Source organism: Tachyglossus aculeatus, chromosome 13 (assembly GCF_015852505.1).
Source record: "Tachyglossus aculeatus isolate mTacAcu1 chromosome 13, mTacAcu1.pri, whole genome shotgun sequence".
Taxonomy (NCBI): Eukaryota; Metazoa; Chordata; class Mammalia; order Monotremata; family Tachyglossidae; genus Tachyglossus; species Tachyglossus aculeatus.
In genome coordinates, this window is record NC_052078.1 from 6,514,522 (window position 1) to 6,533,554 (window position 19,033).

Genomic DNA, 19,033 nt, shown 5'->3' on the forward strand with positions numbered 1-19,033 from the left:
CTTACATGTAATAAATCCAGAATACCCTCCACTGACTATCGCTTTTGCTGAGAGAAACAAAAGTGAGTTTAAAAATCCAAGTCTCTCTGTGCTTCTCCTGCATTAATTTAATTTTCCTTTTGAATCTCGGGAAATTCTTTTTTAGAAAATATATAGAATATTGCACTTAGGAGGCAGTATGGCCTAATGGAAAGATCGTGGGACTGGGAAGCTAGATATCTGACTCTAATCCCAACTCTATCCCTGGCCTTCTTTATGACCTTAGGCAAGTCACTTTTAGCCTCCTTGGATCACAGTTTCCTCATCTATAAAAATGAGATAAAAATACCTGCTCTCCTTTTCTGCTCTCCCCACTCATTAGATAGGATTCCCCAAGTTGGGTAGACCCTGTTCCCAATCTGATAAACTTGTGTCTATCCCAGTGCTTAGCTCAAAGCTTAGATAATGTTGTTGGGGAGGTTTTTTTGGTTGTTTTTGTTTTTAAGATATTTGTTAAGCGCCCATTACGTGCCAGGCACTGCACTAAGCTCTAGGGTAGATACAAGCTAATCAGGTTAGACAAAGGCCACATCCCACATGGGGCTTTCAGTCTTAATCCTCATTTATTTTTGTTGTTATCTTTATTCATAAGGCAGATGAGTGGGAGGGGTTCTAGTTATTAGCCCAGGCCTGAAGGGTTGAGATGAGTGGAAGAGGCAGAACTCCAGGCCTCTGCTTGGATTAAAAGTTGGCAGACTTTTGACGCAAATGGGGCTCCATTCTCCCTCAGCAGCCAGCATGACGATCAAAGGCCGAGTGGGTTTCTTGATGTCTCATTCTTCCCCTTTCTTGCTCACTTTACAGATAAAGAATTCATTTACCGAGAACAAAATGGCACGGTCGTGCTGAGGAATGTCGAGACGAACCGTTCTACCATATTAATAGAAAGCCAAAAAATTGTAAGTACCTTCTTTAATGACCAGGATAATTTCAGGTTTTTCTCCTTCAGGTCAATAAAGCAGAAAATGACTTTAGTTTTCAACTTCTAGTATGGCCAGGGAGAAGCAATAAACTTGTAATACTACAGGCTAAGCAACGAAAGATAATGTGAGATTGAACCCACACTAATTTAATAAACCGAAAGCTCGGTTTCTCTCGGACTGCGGGAAATTCTCTGCAGGTATTGGAAACAAGTGTTGCATATCACACATAATTGAAAGATAAAGTCCTTAGGCTCTTACACATTTACCGAACAATTGCAATAATACATATGTAATTCTCTCGCACCACCTTCCCACCTCCTTGACACAGCTCACCTTCACATGTGCGGCAGGGACTAACTCCCAAATTGTAGATCAAGTTATTGTAATGAAATTCAGAGGAGCTTGGTTTGGAAAGAAGTCTTGATTAAATCTAGGAAGTGGTTGCCCCACCTGGGGTTTTTCGAAAACTCTATTTTTAAAAACTTCCTGAAAATAAAAGCGTAAAACATATTAGAGAGGTGGTGGTTCATCAAGCGAAAGAGGAGACAGCTCTCCAAATATTCTGGGAGTCAGTAGACTGAGCCAGCTGCGAGACAGGGATTGTGTGTCTGACCTGATTAATCTGTATCTATCCTAGCACTTAATATAGTGCTTGGTACATAACAAAATACACCGCCATCATCATCATTATTATTAGGTTTTAGTCCCAACTCTGTCATCAGACTTCTGCATAGCCTCAAGCAAGCCACTTAGTCTTTCTGAAACTCAAATTTCTTCATCTGTAAAATGGGGACAATAACACCTGCTTTTCCCTACTTCAGGGATGTTGTGAAAATAAAATGTGATGCTAATGTGGAAGCACTGTGGAAAAATAAGTGTCCTATAGAAATAAAGGTTCATTCTTCACTTTAGTGCTTAAGCGTAGAGAGAAGTATTTATCCCCGTCTGGGTGCCAAACATTCCCCTCTTCCGTCTTCTCTCCTTGACTGCCCCCTCACTGGATCCTGTCAGGGGCGGTGCCTGTGACTCAGATGAACATGGATTGAGGCAGTGCTCCTTCCACTGGAAGGGAGGAGGCTGTAGTGGGCTGTGCCTGGGCTGGTGGTATTTCATCCGTGCATGGGTGGATTTCCTTTTCCAGAAGCTTCCAAGAAATAAAGAAGTATTTGTTGAATATTGGCTTCAAGATGCTTAGTTTGTGGCCATCAGTTGCTCTCTTTTACAAAATCCTTGAGAAAATGAAATCCCCCTTTGACTTGGGCAGGATGGCAGCTGCCACTTCCTGTTGAAACCCACAAGACAGCCCAACTTTTGTCACTCAGTCATATCAACCAGTGGTACATATTGAGTGCTTAACTGTGTGCAGGGCACTGAACTAAACACTTGGGAAAATACAGTATAACAGATTTGATAGTCACCTTCCCAGCCCACAACAAGCTTACAGTCTCCAAACCATTTCTCAGGAAGTTGGCATGGCTGTTTTTCCCCAGTAACACATCCTATTAATGGCTGTACTTGGTTAAATGTCCAATTGCTTATGTTTCTCTCTACGTGTGTTTCTAGGAGTTGTTAAAAGCCATCCGATATGAAGTGTCTCCCGATAGGGAATATGCCCTTTTCTCATATGGTGTCGAACCGGTGAGTACTCTTCCTTTGTATTTATAGACCTGCTTCCCGATTCCACTGCTGGAGTAATATTATTTAGTGAAGTTCTTCAGTATCTCATTCCCTCGTACCGAAAAATACTCAACTGTCCTAGGATGTTTTCTGTCTGTGTGTCATACTGCCATCTAGTAGAAGGGAAGGGTATAAATAACTCCACAGCGGGCAGAATTCCTGTCAGTCTCAGATTCGGTTTATAGGATTTTTCTTGGGGAGATGGTGAAGAACTGTCTCTCGACCAGAATTTATTTCACCCTTTCAGGTAATTTTTTTTTCTTGCCGTTTCCTCAATTACTCCATAAATTTTTTCCCAAGCACAAAAAGCTACTGTCAGTGTCTCCTTCAACTGAAATAATACATTAATTATTCTGCCACTTCTCTGAGTGCTGTGGCTAAAGGCAGCCTTATCACTTTCACAATATAAATCCCAACTCTTGTCATTTTACAGGGGACATGTCCATAAAATTTCACCCCAGGCTTCAAAGCTGCCCTTAGTCTAGGCCTCCGACTACAGCGTTGCACAAAATTCAGTCTTTCTTTTTAAATACCATTTGGTGGCTTAAAAACTATGAGAAACAGATGGGCATAAAAATGGTTTTGAAATAGGGTTACCTTTTCGGTGCGGAGGAACTAGCATCTCTGGAAGAATTTTGGATTTGAGGAGCGATTGCTCCCAAGTGGACGAGAAAATGGAACATTCCATCACCCTGTCCCTTGGTTCGCCCTTTTAGTTAATCCAGTTTTGGGAGAGGCATCCGCAGTGCTGTCCGTATTGATGTGTAGCAAGTTTGGGTTGAGAATTGCTTATCAAACCCAGTCTGACAGTCTAGGTTTTCCCCATCTTTTGTGTGTTAAAATATGCATGTCTACAGATCTAAAGGAAGGTGGGGGTAGATAATGAGTCAATCATATTTATTGAGTGCTTCTATGTGCAGAGCACCTTAGGAGGCACTTGGGGGAATACAATACAATAGATAGCGAGTTGGCCTTTCCTTCTAAGATGATGATCAGAATGCATCCGTGAGTGTAAGTTATCTTTGAGAGATAATCTCATGCACAGGCGGTCCATGAGAGTCCAGAAGGGCTGTCTTTCTGGCCCCTTGCTGTTCATATGAGCATCGCTCAGATTCCAGTGGTTAAGAGAGGAAAGAAATTCCTACCATCAGCAGGGTATGCATTTTGGTTGTTTAGGCTGTAGTGAAGATGGTTTCAATGCATCCTATTGAGTGCTTACTGTGTGCAGAGCAGTGCACTAAGCACCTGGGAGAGTACAGCATAACAGAATTGTTAGACATGTTTCCTGCCCACAACAGATGGTTTGCACCGAGTCATCCACATACCTTTCCCCAGATCCCTTATGCCCAGCCGTATTTATTCATTCATTCGGTCTATCATATTTATCGATTGCTTACTGCATGCAAAGCACTGTACCAAACGCTCAGGAGAGTACAACACATCAATAAGCAGACACATTCCCTGCCCCCAATGAGCTTACATTCTAGAGGTGGATGGTTACAAGGAAGCTGGAAGAGAGAACAGGATCAGTCTGTGGTCCCAGAACAGATGATCTCTCGGACGTCAAGAGTGGCAGACACCACTGGGGACTAGATCCTCAGAACTATGAAATCCAGCTTGATTTTAAAAACCAAGTCAGAGCCCTGAAAGGAGCCAAGATCCAGGGAGAAACCATTCCAGGTCTTTGGAGGTTCTCCTGGACATATTTCTAGAAAATACTTTTCTGTAAATTATCTTTTTGTAAAACTAAGCATCACCGATATACCTGCTTAAAATCTCCAGTAGTCTATATTCCCAAATTAAAAATGCAGACCTCGTCCTGAGAATTTCCACCTTTGGACCATTCTGTAAACTATTCCCAAGCAATTATGGATGCTGGAGTTGTGATTTGAGGTGTGTCTATAAGAGATTCTCACCCTTCACTCCATCAGCCCAGACTTACTCAGCATTGGTCAGGTTATCATTAGACTGCACATTTTATTTTGGATCCCACAACTGAAGTGAAATTTGGAAGACTCAGAGAGGAGTCAAAAGTGAAAATTTGGAAAATACGTTTTATTTCAAAATGCCAAAAGGGCAAGCCTTGTAGCAGACACAAAAGGGGGCAAAAGGGAGATTTGTTCTGACTTTGGGAGAGTGAACATTTCATGACGCATAATTGCTGTCTTTATTTGGTGCAGGCTGTGTATGAAAGCAATTTAAGACGGTTCTTAATGTGTATTTTACAAAAGGTTAGATGACGTTCTGTGGGAGTCAGAGCCCTATGGGTAAACAGTAAATATATTTCTTTAATTAAAAAATAATATTAGTTCAGGCAAGGCTGCCTCAAAAGGAGGCTTATGTGAAGGAGCAAAAATTTCCCTCATCACCCTGAGCAAATGCAAAAAGACATAGACTCCTTTGCAAGAAGGAAGAAGGGACGTTTGATGGGTTTTGTCCAGATCTTTGTGTGCTCTTGAGGAGATGAAGGGCTTAAGCAGCATGTGCTGCCAACCCCTATGCCTCAAAGTATCAATGGTCCTGGAGCATCGTAGCTTAGCAGGTAGAGCACAAGCCTGGAAGTTAGAAGGACCTGAGTTCTAATCCTGGCTTTACCACTTGTCATTCATTCATTCAGTCGTATTTGTTGAGTGCTTACTGTATGCAGAGCACTATACTAAGCGCTTCTGCTGTGTGACCTAGGGGAAGTCACTTCACTTCTCTGTGCCATCGTTACCTCGTATGTAAAATGGGGATTAAGACTGTGAGCCCCGTGTGAGACATTCATTCATTCAATCGTATTGAGTTCATACTGTGTGCAGAGCACTGTACTAAGCACTTGGAAAGTACAATTTGGCAACTTCATCATCATCATCAATCGTATTGAGCGCTTACTGTGTGTAGAGCACTGTACTAAGCGCTTGGGAAGTACAAGTTGGCAACAGATAGAGACAATCCCTACCCAACAACGGGCTCACAGTTTAGAAGGGGAAGACAGACAACAAAACAAAACAATTAGGCATCAGTAGCATCAAAATAGATAAATAGAATTATAGATATATACATATCATTAATAAAATGAATAGAATAATAAAGATGTTCAAATATACACAAGTGCTGTGGAGCGGAGAAGGAGGTAGAGCAGTGGGAGGCAGTAGGGGTGATGAGGAGGGGAGGAGGAGCAGAGGAAAAGGGGGGTTCAGTCTGGGACTGCGACATGGACTGTGTCCAACCTGATTAACTTTGTTTCTACACCCAGCGCTTAGAATAATGTCTGTCACGTAGTAAGCACTAAGCAAATACCATAAAAAAGCGGTCCCTAAGGCACCAAACAGACTAAAGTTTGGGGTAACTCAGTGCAGCCCTAGGGGGGAGCCTCAGTCTGTCCATCTGTAAAATAGGGACATTGGTTCCAATGTCTCCTTAATTTGAGGAAAGCTGTGATTAATCCGTGAAAAAACACTTTGGGTTCTTTGGGAGGAAAGACAGTGAGCCCCCATTTCTGCAGTTATTGTGAGGGAAATCAGGCCTATACACAGTAGAGCTCACTAAAGATAGTCACTCAGTTGTATTTATTGAACGCTTACTGTGTGCAGAGCACTGTACTAAGCTCTTGGGATAGTACAATACAACAATAAACAGACACATTTCCTGCACACAATGAGCTTAAGGTCTAAAGATTGTCAAAACTGAATGCCAAACAATGTGCCAATCACTGTACTAAGCATTGGGGTGGATACAAGATAATCCTGCCCCTCCCAGGGTTCCCAGTCTAAGGGAGAGGGAGAACAGATACTGAATCCCCATTTTACAGATGAGAAGAGATTATATGGAAGAGCAGTTTCCTAGGCTTTCCTTATAAGGCAGAGATAGAAACGGAATGGCTAGCAATATTCAGGATAAATAGAAGTAGTCATGGTTGAGGGAAATTAGACGCTTAGGGAACTTAGACAAACATATCATCATCCTGAAAGAAGACCACGGTTGCCAGCATTTTACATTCATTTTAGTACTCAGCTGTCAGAGAGTTTTCAAAATTCAGGTCTCCAGGCCACAGACAATAAAATCCTGCCTGGGTTTCATGATACGAAAGCTCAGAAAAATTGATCTGTGACTGTTGGGTGGCCCCAGGCGTGTATCCTTGACGTGGAGGCAGAAAGAGGATATTTTCTTGAATCAACTGCACTTAAAGCAGTAAATCTCTCTCCCCGGCTTGTTGCAGTGAAGCCTCTTCTCTGTATCCACATTTCTCTGACCTTCCAGTGGGGACACTGGTACTGATCACTGTCATTACAGTGGGGGCTGGTGGCATAGAAAAAGGGGCATTTGGGTTAAAATTGAGCCGGGAAAGCTTTTCGGGTGCAACGACTGTGTGGATGAGGAAATAGGAGAGTCATAGCATTTATGCTAAGAGCTTGGAAAGTATATGAGTAGTGAAAAACAAAGAAGTGGCAGGCTCCCTTCCCACATGGAGCAGACGCTCTTACAGAGGAGACTGGTGGTAGTGGTGGACGCTTCCAGACAGCCAGGCAGTTGTAAGGGAGTTTCAGGAAGTGTAATTTGCTATACTTGCTTATCTGCTATACTGGGGATGGTTTTTCATTCACTCAGTCATGTTTACTGAGTGCTTAATGTGTGCAGCTCACGGTACTAAGCACTTAGGATTACAATACAAGAAGAAACAGAAACATTCCCTGTCCACAACGAGCTTACAGTCTGGTTGAGGGGAGGGGTGTTTTTCCAAATTACATGCAAAGTCCATTAGATTGCTAGCTCCTGGAGTGTAGCGATCGTGTGTTTTCCTTCAGCCATTTTCTCCAAGGATGTAGCACTCAGGAGCCCAATAAATACCATTGCTGGGTGGTGGGTTGATTGATTTTTAAGTTGGGGGATGGAGGTCGAGGGTGGGTGGGAGAGTTTGTATGCAGGCCAGCAGCCTCTCAGTGGGCAAAGTGCCTTCTCCAATCAAGCAGCAGTGAGAAGTAATGAAGCCTAGTGGTTAGAGTACAGGTCTGGGAGTCCGAAGGACCTGGGTTCTAATCTCAGCTCCGCCTCTTGTCTGCTGTGTGACGTTGGGCAGGTTACTTCACTTCTCTGGGCCTAAGTTGCCTCATCTGTAAAATAGGGATATGAGCCCCATGTGGTACATTGACTCTGCCCAACCTGATTATTCATTCGTTCATTCAGCCGTATTTATTGAGCGCTTACTGTGTGCAGAGCAACAAATAGAGACAATCCCTACCCAGTAACGGGCTCAGAGTCTAGAAGGGGGAGACAGACAACAAAACAAGTAGACGGGCATCAATAGCATCAAAACAGATAAATAGAATTATAGATATATACACATCATTAATAACATAAATAGAATAATAAATATGTACAATTATACACAAGTGCTATGGGATGGGAAAAGGGGTAGAGCAGAGGGAGGGAGTAGGGGCGATGGGGAGGGGAGGAGGAGCAGAGCACCCCAGCACTTAGTACGGTGTGAGGCACATAGTGAATGCTTAATAAATGTCATAATATCATAAAAAAAAAAACAGGAGCCACCCAAGTAGGAGATGGAGGATAGCATGGAAAAGGGCAGGAAACCCAAAGTAGTGATGTTGGTACTGGTATAGTCATGACAATCATGAACCTCCAGTGTCCTTCCACAGGCAGTGGCTATGTAGTGTGCCCATCTGCCCAGCATGATGTGCCACTTACAGGGTGTATACTGGCGGGGCCCTCCTCCTAGATAAGTAGCATCTTCCAAAGCAAGAACTACCTGTTGCCTACCTTACCAGGATGAAAGATGTGCTAACAAAGGCAGTGTGGTCTGGTAGAAAGAGCGGGGGATGGGGAAGCAGACGACCCGGGTTTGATTCCAGCTCTATCTCTAGCCTGCTGTGTGACCTTGGCAAGATGCTTCTCTGGGCCTCTGTTCCTCATCTATAAAATGAGGATAAAATAAGGAACTCCCAGAGGTCATCACAGTGCTCGGGTCATAGCCCTTTTACAAATACCATTAGTAATATGAACTGTGTCTTGGGGCTCTGAAGAAAATGAGGTTCCACCGTAGAGCGAATGAGATCTAAATGGGCTGTCATTACTGATGCTGGCACACGGAATCTTCATTTTGAAACTCTCAACATTTACCCATAGTGTATTAATAAATCCACTTCCACAGAATTTTTCTTTAAATCCACACCATCTGTTTTGAAGGGAAAGGCTAAGTGGAAACTGTTATATTCTGTACGTCAACTAAAGATCATTTATTTGGAAACGGTTTCCTGCTGGGAGATTTTACACAGTAGCCTTTTCAGTTCAGTATACCAACGTTTGAAGCTCAAGATCAAAAAGAAAATATGATGGGAGTACAAATACATTGATAATTAAATGCAATTCAAGCGTATGTGTTTTAGGCATTGATTTGGGGCCACCCACTTCTACTGAATGCTCAGTAAATAAGCACAGAGGATAATAATAATAATAATAATGGCATTTATTAAGCGCTTACTATGTGCAAAGCACTGTTCTAAGCGCCGGGGAGGTTACAAGGTGATCAGGTTGTCCCTCGTGGGGCTCACAGATTTAATCCCCATTTTCCAGATGAGGTAACTGAGGCACAGAGAAGTTAAGTGACTTGCCCAAAGTCACACAGCTGACAATTGGCGGAGCCAGGATTTGAACCCATGACCTCTGACTCCAAAGCCCGTGCTCTTTCCTACTGAGCCAGGATCATCACAGTGTTGATGGAAGTCCGCATTGTGAGTCAGAGGCATTTGTGAAGATCTGAAATTAGATGCATCTTTAAGAATTGTGGGTTCCTCTCTAAACATAGAAGTAAGGGACCCCTCTCTGGCTTCTCTTCCTCCACAACACATCACAGAATAAAAACAGACTGCATTATCCCAATCGTCACTTGGAATTGCTTCCGTGAAAACAGAGTGTTAAGGCAAACGATGTTACATGAAATATAGTTTCCCATAGGAAATAACATTAAGGGTATTAATGCATTTCCAAGATGGAAAAAAATGACCAAAACAATAGAAATATATCAAAAACAGTGATAGAAAAACAAATGTGGTAGCCTGATCAAATAGCAATTCAAATATATACTAATGATAAAATATTTTGGATTAGAGGCTTTTTGTGTTTGTATGTAAACATTGTACTTTATTTTCCAGGTGTTTTATCCTGTGCAGCGAAAGGGTATCTTGTGATAGTGGGTCTGCCATTTTCTGTAGTAGGTAGATATTACGAACTAAAGCTAAATTGAAATGGGACTTTAATCTTTCTCTCAAGTCTCTCCAAATGTTTCAGAGAGAGAAGAGAAGTGCTTAAACCAGGGTACACTTTGCAGGATTGGAGCTCTGGAATAATGGCATAAGAGTGCTAAAATAAAAGCATTTTACAAAAGGTGATGTCTAGAGTTGGGGTAGGATTTAGGATGTTTCTATTTCCAGGAAATACTGCTCATTTTTTCCTACTCTCCTGAAAGATGGGCAAGAGCTCCAGAAAGGGATTTAAATGAAATTTTTATCTCCCCTCAGATTTATGATTCCTCTCATTAGATCATAAGCTCTCCAATTGTGCCATCTTAGTGTGTTGAACTCTCCCTAGCATTTAGTACAGTCCCCGGTGTACAATAAGAACTCTGTTAATGCCTCTGATTGATTACACTATTATTGCAATGCTGAACCTCAAATATTGGACTAAGAAAATGGAAGCAATTGAATTTATTCTTTCACTTTGGGATAGATCACCTACAGGGCTGCTTCAGAAATACCAGTGAGTGGTATTTATTGAGCTCCTTCTGCGTGCAGAACGTTGCATTAAGTGATTGGGAGAATACAATACAGTTGGTTGACATGAGCCCTGGCCTCTAGGGAGTGTACACACTCAGTTGGCAATGCCCAACTCCATCCCTCCTTCATCCTTCAGCATCTTTAATCATTGAGTGAGAGGTTAAGGCCAGAGTTGATGCCTGTGATGACGCTGGTCCCCTCTCCCCCTCCCTGTCAAAGAGCCAGACCGGCTGAGATCTCTTCCAAGAGGCCTTCCCCAATTAAGTCCTCTTTACACTTGGATCTGTGACCTTTGGACATTTGATAGCCTCCCCTTCCTCAACCCCACTGCACTTATGCACATATCTATGAATTATATATTATAAATTATATATATTAATGTCTGCCCCCCACCACCACCAAGACAATAAGCTCGTTGTGGGCAGGAAATGTGTCTGCCAAATCTGTTGCATTGTACTCTCCCAAGCACTTGGTACAGTGCTCTGAACATAGTAAGCGCTCAGTAAATACCATTGGTTGATTGACTGATTGATGCAGCTCCTGAAAGGCTATGAGGCAGAAGATGGCTAGCAGATTTTCCACCAGCACAGGTCCCTGTTCTAAAAAGGCCTTAGGATCTTATTATGTACATAGCCATAATTTCTTCTGTCGGCCTCCCCTTCCCTCTGGACTGTGAACTACTTATGGGCAGGAAATGTGTCTGTCAATGCTGAGGTGCTCTCCCAAGCACTTAGTACAGCGTTCTGTGTACACAGTAAGTGCTCAATGAATACCAATGATTGATCTGTCAGTATCACAGCTCTGGCCACAATTACAGCCTCCATTTCAGGAGAGGGAAAATGGAAGAGTACATGTCAACCTCGTGTTCTGGAGAGAGTCTGGGAGAATCTTAGTGATCAACAGTGCTCATAAGGGGAGGTGCGGGCTGTGCCTATCTGGGGAAAGTAAAGGAATTTCCCAATCAAGGAGCAAGTAGCATTTATTAAATAGCTACTACATGCCAAGCTCTTAGGAGGCTACAACCGCAGCCCAAATTGTGGTCCCATTTGCCAGGGATTTCTAATGGGCCTTCCCCGACTGAGCCCTCATTTCTCTGATTTGCCCTCTCTTCTGCATCACCCATCCACTTGGGTCTGTACCCCTTGTCTTATGCCGTCGAGTCATCTCTGACCCATAGTGATGCCATGGAAGCATCTCTCCCTGAACACCCCACCTCCATCTGCAGTCATTCTGGTAGTGTATCAATAGAGTTTTCTTCTGTACCCCTTAAACATTTGATATTCGCCCCAGGCCCACAGGCCCCTTATGCTCTGCCATTTCCCTTATCTGTAATTTATTTTCATGTCCACCTCCGCCCCCCACTCCCCCTTATGTACTGTAAGCTGTTTAGGGACCGGAGTCATGTCTACCAACTGAATTGTGTTGTACTCTCCCGAACACTTAGTACAGTGCTCTGCATGTGGTAAGCGCTCAGTAAATACCATCGGGTAAGGATTCATTTATTCATTGGTTTAGACAGTCAAAGTATATTATTCACAGAGTGAATAACTTTTTCCTAACCTTTTTGGTATAGGAAACAGTACAATAATGAATGAACGTTTAAAATCTCCAAGGAAACAGCTTTGCCAGCCTCCCAATCTCCAACCTCCATTATAGATTGTACTGGTAGAATATTAAAAAATATTCAGAGGCTGCTAGTAATTCTTATAGTCCTCTAAATTAGCCACTGAAGTTTGTGTAATTGGTAATAAAAGAAAGGGAGAAAAGTAAATGAGAAAAGTGGTTTTGCTGAGTGACACAGTAAGATATTAAATGGAGAACACTTAATTGCTTTTATTATGAATGGCTATTATTGTAATGTGTGGGCAAAAAAAAAATAAAAATCACGCAATTTTTTTCTTGAAGCTATTTGTTCTCTAGCTCCAATTTAGCAGACTATTATTGTCTGTGAGCTAGTTAACAGCAATTATATGCAGGAATCCAAGCTGATTAATAGGGACCAAACTGTTAGAATCTTCTGAACAACAATTAGGACTTCAAGACATTTACGATCAATGCGAGAGAAGATTATTAGCACCCTTTTTTAGTTGAAGCATTTTTATGGTACTAACAATGGTGAAGAATTGGACGCCATTGTAATTTAGGACCGACTTTGTTCATAACTTGCTCCAGAGAAGATTATGTTGCCAAAAAAATAAAAAAAATACTAGTTGAGGATGCCACGGGGGTTAGCATCTTCACACTATCTCATTCTCATCTTTCCCATTGCCAACCTCTTGCTTACAGCGTCTTTTAAAGATAAATGGTATTTGTTAAGTGCTTATTATGTGCCAGGCACTGTACTAAGCACTGGGGTAGATACAAGCCAATCAAGTGGAACACAATCCATGTCCCACAAAGGATTCACAGTCTTAATCCCCATTTTACAAATGAGGTAACTGAGGCACAGAGAAGTTAAATGACATGCCCAAGGTCACACAGCAAACAAGCGGCGGCACCAGTCAAGATTGGAACCCACCACACCTGTGCTCTTTCCTGCCTCCTACCTGAAATTCCCTCCCCCTTCACACTCAGCAGACCCACTTTCTCCCTATCTTCAAAACTCTTCTCAAATCACATCTCCTCCAGGAAGTCTTCCCTGATTAATCTATCACCTCCCCAGATTATTATTCCAGTTACCACTTCAGTACTTCTGTTGCTGCCTAAGCACTGAGGCATTAAAAGAGCTTACAGTCTAAAAACTGCTTCCTCCCATTTTAAGTTTCTCTCATTTTAATACATGCCCACTTTCTGATTGGCTCATGATTTAGTTCTAACACTCAAGCTTGGCCAATAAGATGGCCTGAAATTAATAATCATAGCAATGATTGTGGTATTTGTTAAGCATATACTATGTGCCAAGTGGTATACTAAATGTTGGGTCAGATACACATTGATTGGGAGTTCCCAGGCTAAGTAGGAGGGAGAACAGGTTTTTAATCTCCATTTTACAGATGAGGAAACTGAAGCCCAGAGAAGCTAAGTGACTTGCCCAAGGACACCCAGCTGGCAACTGGTAGATCTAGGATTAGAACCCAAATCCTTTGACTCTCAGGCCTGTCCTCTTTCCAACAGGCCACATGGCTTCTCCAATCAGAATTGATTATTCATTCATTCACTCAATCGTTTTTATTGAGCACTTACTGTACAGTGCAGGGCACTGTATTTAGCTACCTTATGCTCAGACAGCCTCAGGAATGCTGTTCAATTAAAGTGTTTCCTGACAACAAATCCTTTTTTATGATATTTTTTAAGTGCTAATTTTGTGTCAAGCACTGTTCTAAGAGCTGAGGTAGTTATCAGTTCATCAGGTATGACACATTCCCTGTCCCACTTGGGGCTCCCAGTCAGCCTTGGAATTTACCACATTAGACTTCAAAGGAGGCATGTTTTCTGGGTTGGGAGGCAGGGACCAGGGTGGCATTTTCAGGCCTCAACCAGTTCACTTGCTCCAGGTCTGGTGATCAAGGGAGAACAGTGAGCATCTGGTACTTAACCCCTCCCAGTTTTCTTCTCCTCAGCCACCTGTGCTTTTCTGGCATCTGTTCTTTTCTGGGCTGTCCAGTTATCTTTTTTTTTATTTAATTAGGGCAGTCATTAGGCACTTCCTATATCCTGCAGAGCTTTGAAGAGGATTGGCTGAATAATCATTCAACATCAGGTTCGCCAGTAACTGAAGCAAAGTGGCCTAGTGGACAGAGCACAGGATCAGGATTCAGGGGACCTGGATTCTTAACCCAGCTCTGCTAATGGCCTGCTGTGTGACCTTGGGCGAGTCACTTCATTTCTCCATGTCTCGGGTTCCTCATCTGTGAAAGAGCGATTCAATGTCTTCTCTCCTCCCCACTTTGACCTTGAGCCCTATGTGGGACGGGGTCTGTGTGCAACTTGATTATCTTGTATCTGCCACAGCGCTTGACACATAGTAAGCACTTAGGAACTACTACAATTAGTTAACCATTGCCTTTTCCATACAGGCAAATTAACATGAGCCCACGTGTCTAGACCAACAGGAAATCCAGGTCCAAATCTGAGAGTCTTAATAAACTACCCCTTTCCACCCAGAGATAGTTTTGTTCCTGAAACAATTCTTAAGGAAGTTGGTGTCAGGCATGTTCGTGGCCCAGAAGAAGCTGGTGGCAATTTATTGCTCTCCTCTCCGGTGAACACATTGAGATCGTGAGGATCAGAAGGGTGAAAGAAGGGCATAAAGGTTGCCATGGTTCCCAATTCCCGGTGCACGTGACTTAGATCACTGAGCAGCGCTGCTGCTTAATCCAAAACTAGACCCAGAAAGATCTTGGGAAGAACCTGGAGTAAAGGCCCTGGAGACGGCAGGCAAGTTAACAGTAATAATGGTATTTGCTAAGTGCTTGCCATGTGTCAAGCCCTATTCTAATAATGGTGGTATTTGTTCAGCACTTACTATGTGCAAGGCACTGCCTCAATTGTTGGGGTGGGCACAAGCAAATCAGATTGGACACAGTCCCTGTCCCACATGGGGCCCACAGTCTTGATCCCCATTTTACAGATGAGGTAACTGAAGCACAGAGAAGTAAAGTGACTTGACCGAGGTCACACAGCAGACAAGTGGCAGAGCTGGGATTAAAACCCAGGTCCTTCTGACTCCCAGTCCTGTGCTCTGTCCACTAGCCCAAGTTTCCCTCTTCCTCTTCCCTGCTCCCAACATCTGACCTTTCCCCTTTTCGGGAAGGTTTTACTTCGGGTCTTAGATCTCGGTAACTGAAGGTTTATCGATTTCTCCAGCATTTTCCCGACCTTACGGGAAATGTGAATGTACAGCAGACAAGTGAAAATGTAGCTTATTTGATCTGACTTCCTTAGGGATCACCATTTTGTTCCTCTTTCCCTCCCAAACGTGGCTGCCCCTATCAATTATTCCCTCCTGCTCCATCACCACTCTTCCTTCCCTGTTCCCCCCTTTGCCCCACTTTGTCCTCCCCTCTACTGTCATTACCACAAAGGAAAGAAGCTTCCTCAGCAGTGTGGAAATCCCTCCCTCTGTTTGTCATTTGAAGTGATTAAGAGTGGCATGGAGGATAGGGGAGTCATGGGAAGTTAAGGTCTGAAAGTCCCTGATGGAGACATCTTGATGTCCCAGAAACCACCCTGGGGGATCATGGAAAAAAGTTGACTTCCTCCCTACCACTCTCATGGGGCATCCATTCACCCTTCAGTCCTTCTCATTCCTTGACTGTGTTTGTGTCTCCTGAAGCTGTGCTGCAGTGTGGCAGAAGTGGGGACAGGGTGGGGTGGAAGAGTTTTTCATTTGTTTTTTTAAAAATGTTATTTATTAAGTGCTTACTATATTTCAGGCACTATATTAAGCAGTGGAGTAGATACAAGCCAATTAGGGTGGACACAATCCATGTCCCATGTGGGGCTCACTATCTTAATCCCCAGTTTACAGATGAGGGAACTGGGGCATAGAGAGAAGTGAAGCGACTTGCCCAAGGTCACACAGCAGACAAGTGACAGAGCTGGGATTAGAACCCAAGTCCTCTAACTTCCAGGGCCATTCTCTTTCCAGTAGGCCATGTGACCTAGTGTTTCCTTAAATGTCTCCACCCTTTGGTTGAATGGTCTTTTTGGTGATTAGGAGTCTTCTTCAGTCCAGGAGCAGCAGAACAACCAGCCATTATTATCGAGTTTTTCCAGTACTCGCTGTAGTGAGGCTAGGAGAAGAGCACAAGATAAATTTACGTGACAAAAGGTGGCTCCCTCATAGAAATTAGCAAATGTCAGAAAACCAAAAGCAGCTAATTTTAAGGGTGAAATTGTAATTTAGGTAGAAAAGGAAGAGGAATGCTTAAAAAACTGAGGTAGAGAATTTTTCAACTTAATGTGCTTTATTACTCAGCTAAAAATAACCAGCTCCTTAGTCTCTCGTAGTTTCTTCATATGTCAAAAGCACCTTGTGCAAACTCCCTCATCCAATGCTGAAGTTTTTTTTTTAAAAAAGGACCTTTTCTCCTACAGCTGCCTGCTACTAGCAAAAAACCATGAAATCTTCAAAGGAGGCAGTGTAGCCTAGGAGGGAAAGACCCGAATGGGAGACAAAACCCAGGTGCCAGTAACAGCCCACTGAACTGCTGGGTGACCTTGGGTTAGTCACTTACTTTCTTCATCCTTCAGTTTCCTCCTCTGTAAAATGAGGATAAAATGCTCAGTGGCACCTGGGCAGCATGCTGACAGCAGCTCAGAAGGAACAACCCACACCCAGTATAGTCCCTAAATAGGAAGCCACTGAGGGTGTGTGACCAACATGACTGCACAAGGAACAATCTTCGAGTGTGCTTTGTGTGGCCCAGGCACTGGTCCCCGCATTGGTCTTTTCAGTTGCCCACATACCTAGAGATGAATTTCACGATCGATGGCATCTTCTTAGAGTCAAAATGATGTGAGTGTGTGTGTGTGAGTGTGCATGCACACGCGCACATGTGAGAGATGACCAGTATTAGGTACAGAAACTTCAAATTGCCAGTGAATACCAGGAGTAGGGTGATCTTTCTTGAGCTGTTTCTATCAGAGTTTAATCCCCTGGACAGCTTGAGGAGGGTTCTCTGCTTGGGGCTGTTCAATCTACCCTGTTTCCATCCATCAGTGGTGTTTATTGAGGGCCTACTGTATGCAGAGCACAGTGCTGAGTGATTGGGAGAGTACACAGAAAGAAGACCCATTTCCTGCTCTCAAGGAGCTTACAGTCTGAACTGAGGTCACTCTGAAAGTGAACAATGAAACCGAGGCAGAACATTAACCAAAGCAACTCTTACATGGCTCTCCTGAAAATACAAAAAAACTGTAAAAAATGTTTATGTATTATATCCATAGTCTTTTTTATGGCATCTATTAAGCACTTACTATATGTTCTAATGCTAACCTTCTTACTGTACCTCTTATCTCACTGCCAACCTCTCACCCACATCCTACCTCTGGCCTGGAATGCCCTCCCTCCTCTTATCAGACAGATAATTGGTCTATCCAATTCAAAGCCTTATTGAAGGCACATTTCCTCCAAGAAGCAGTCTCTGACTAAGCCCTCCTCTCCTCTTCCCCATTCCCTTTGCATCACCCTGACTTGCTCTCTTCATTCATCCCTCTTCCCATCCCCACAGCACATGTGCATATATCTGTAATTTATTTATTTATTTATGTATATTAATGTCTGTCTCCCCCTCTAAACTGTGAGCTGTAAGAGCTCAGTAAACACAATTGAATGAATGAATGAATGTGCCGGGGTATATACAAAGTAAGCAGGTTGAACCAAAGTCCATCTTCCACATGGGCCTCACAGCCTTAATCCATTTCACAGATGAAGTAACTGAGGCCCAGCGAAATTAAATGACTTGCCCATGGTTACATAGCAGACAAGCAACAGAGCCGGGATTAGAACCCAGGCCCATCTGACTCCTGGGCCTAATCCTTATCCACTAGGGCACACTGCTTCTCTAAGCGAGATTGCTTAGTACTGCTTAACCCAGTGCTCTGCGCATAGTAAATGCTCAGTAAATAGCTCTGGTGGAATGAGAGAGCTCTTGTGTTGTATGCTAAGCACCCATTGTGTTTGAAGATAAGGTTTACACATGTGTGGTATGTGCCTGAAAAGATTGATCGCATGTCCTCACCCCGGCCCCTCACCAACAGTGCACATAAAAAGATTCTCTGTGTTATGGTGTGTTTCCCCAAAAAAGGGTTAAACTACCCTGGCTGTGGAATGAAGCTCTGGGGATGTTTAAAGACCCTCTAGAGGGAGGGTCTGCCATAGCTCATCTTCCTACTGCCAGCCCCCCTCAGATCGTTTGTCTCCCATGTCACCGACTCCTACAACAAAACATTGGTGCGTGAAATTAACAGCATTACAAATAGATTATAGTGACTCCCTGATAGATATATGACCGCAGATCTCCCCTGGAAGCAGCCAAAAGGAACTCCAGCCAAGTGCTGCCAAATATCTCTGTCCAATTAGAGAGGGGGAACAGAGACTGTGGGTGGTCCTCTGACTGCCTCCTTAATGAGTGGGAGCTTATATGGGGCATTTCTTTGTTGGAGTGTGAGCCAGATTGACCCTCTTCTTCCACCTTCAGATCGAAAGGATGCCCCCTGGAAGAAGTTTCAGGGTGTTTCATGTAACTTCATGTAGAAGCAGCTTGGCCTAGTGGATAGAGCACAGGTCTGGAAGTCAGAAGGACCTGGGTTCTAATTGTGGTTCCACCCACTTGTCTCCTGCATGAACTTGGACAAGTTGCTTCACTTTTCTGGGCCTCTGTTTAATGGGGATTAAAAAGTGAGTCCCATGTGGGACAGGGACTGTGTCCAACCTTGTATCGACCCCAGCACTTAGTACAGTGCCTTAGTAAGCACTTAACAAATACCATAAAATCAAATAAAAAAAAGGAAACACTGAAAATATGAAACTTTTACATATTGCATATTTAGGCATTTGTCTGGGACTCCAGGGACCCTGGTCCTAGCCCCAGCCCTGACACTGGCTTTGGTCAAGGCTCTTAACCTTTCTGTGCCTCAGTGCCCTCACCTGTGAAATAGGGATAAAATGCCAGCCCTTCC

At 43.4% G+C, this 19,033-nt stretch overlaps 1 protein-coding gene across 5 annotated transcripts in view; it reads left to right on the forward strand.

Annotated features, from left to right (window-relative positions):
* Positions 1-19,033, forward strand: part of DPP6 (dipeptidyl peptidase like 6) — a 551,379-nt gene that overhangs the window by 410,970 nt on the left and 121,376 nt on the right. For all 5 annotated transcript variants that reach the window (XM_038755599.1, XM_038755601.1, XM_038755600.1 and 2 more), the window contains 2 exons: positions 844-938; positions 2,526-2,600. In XM_038755599.1, the coding sequence (XP_038611527.1) occupies positions 844-938; positions 2,526-2,600 (170 nt within the window). The remainder of the gene's footprint in view (positions 1-843; positions 939-2,525; positions 2,601-19,033) is intronic.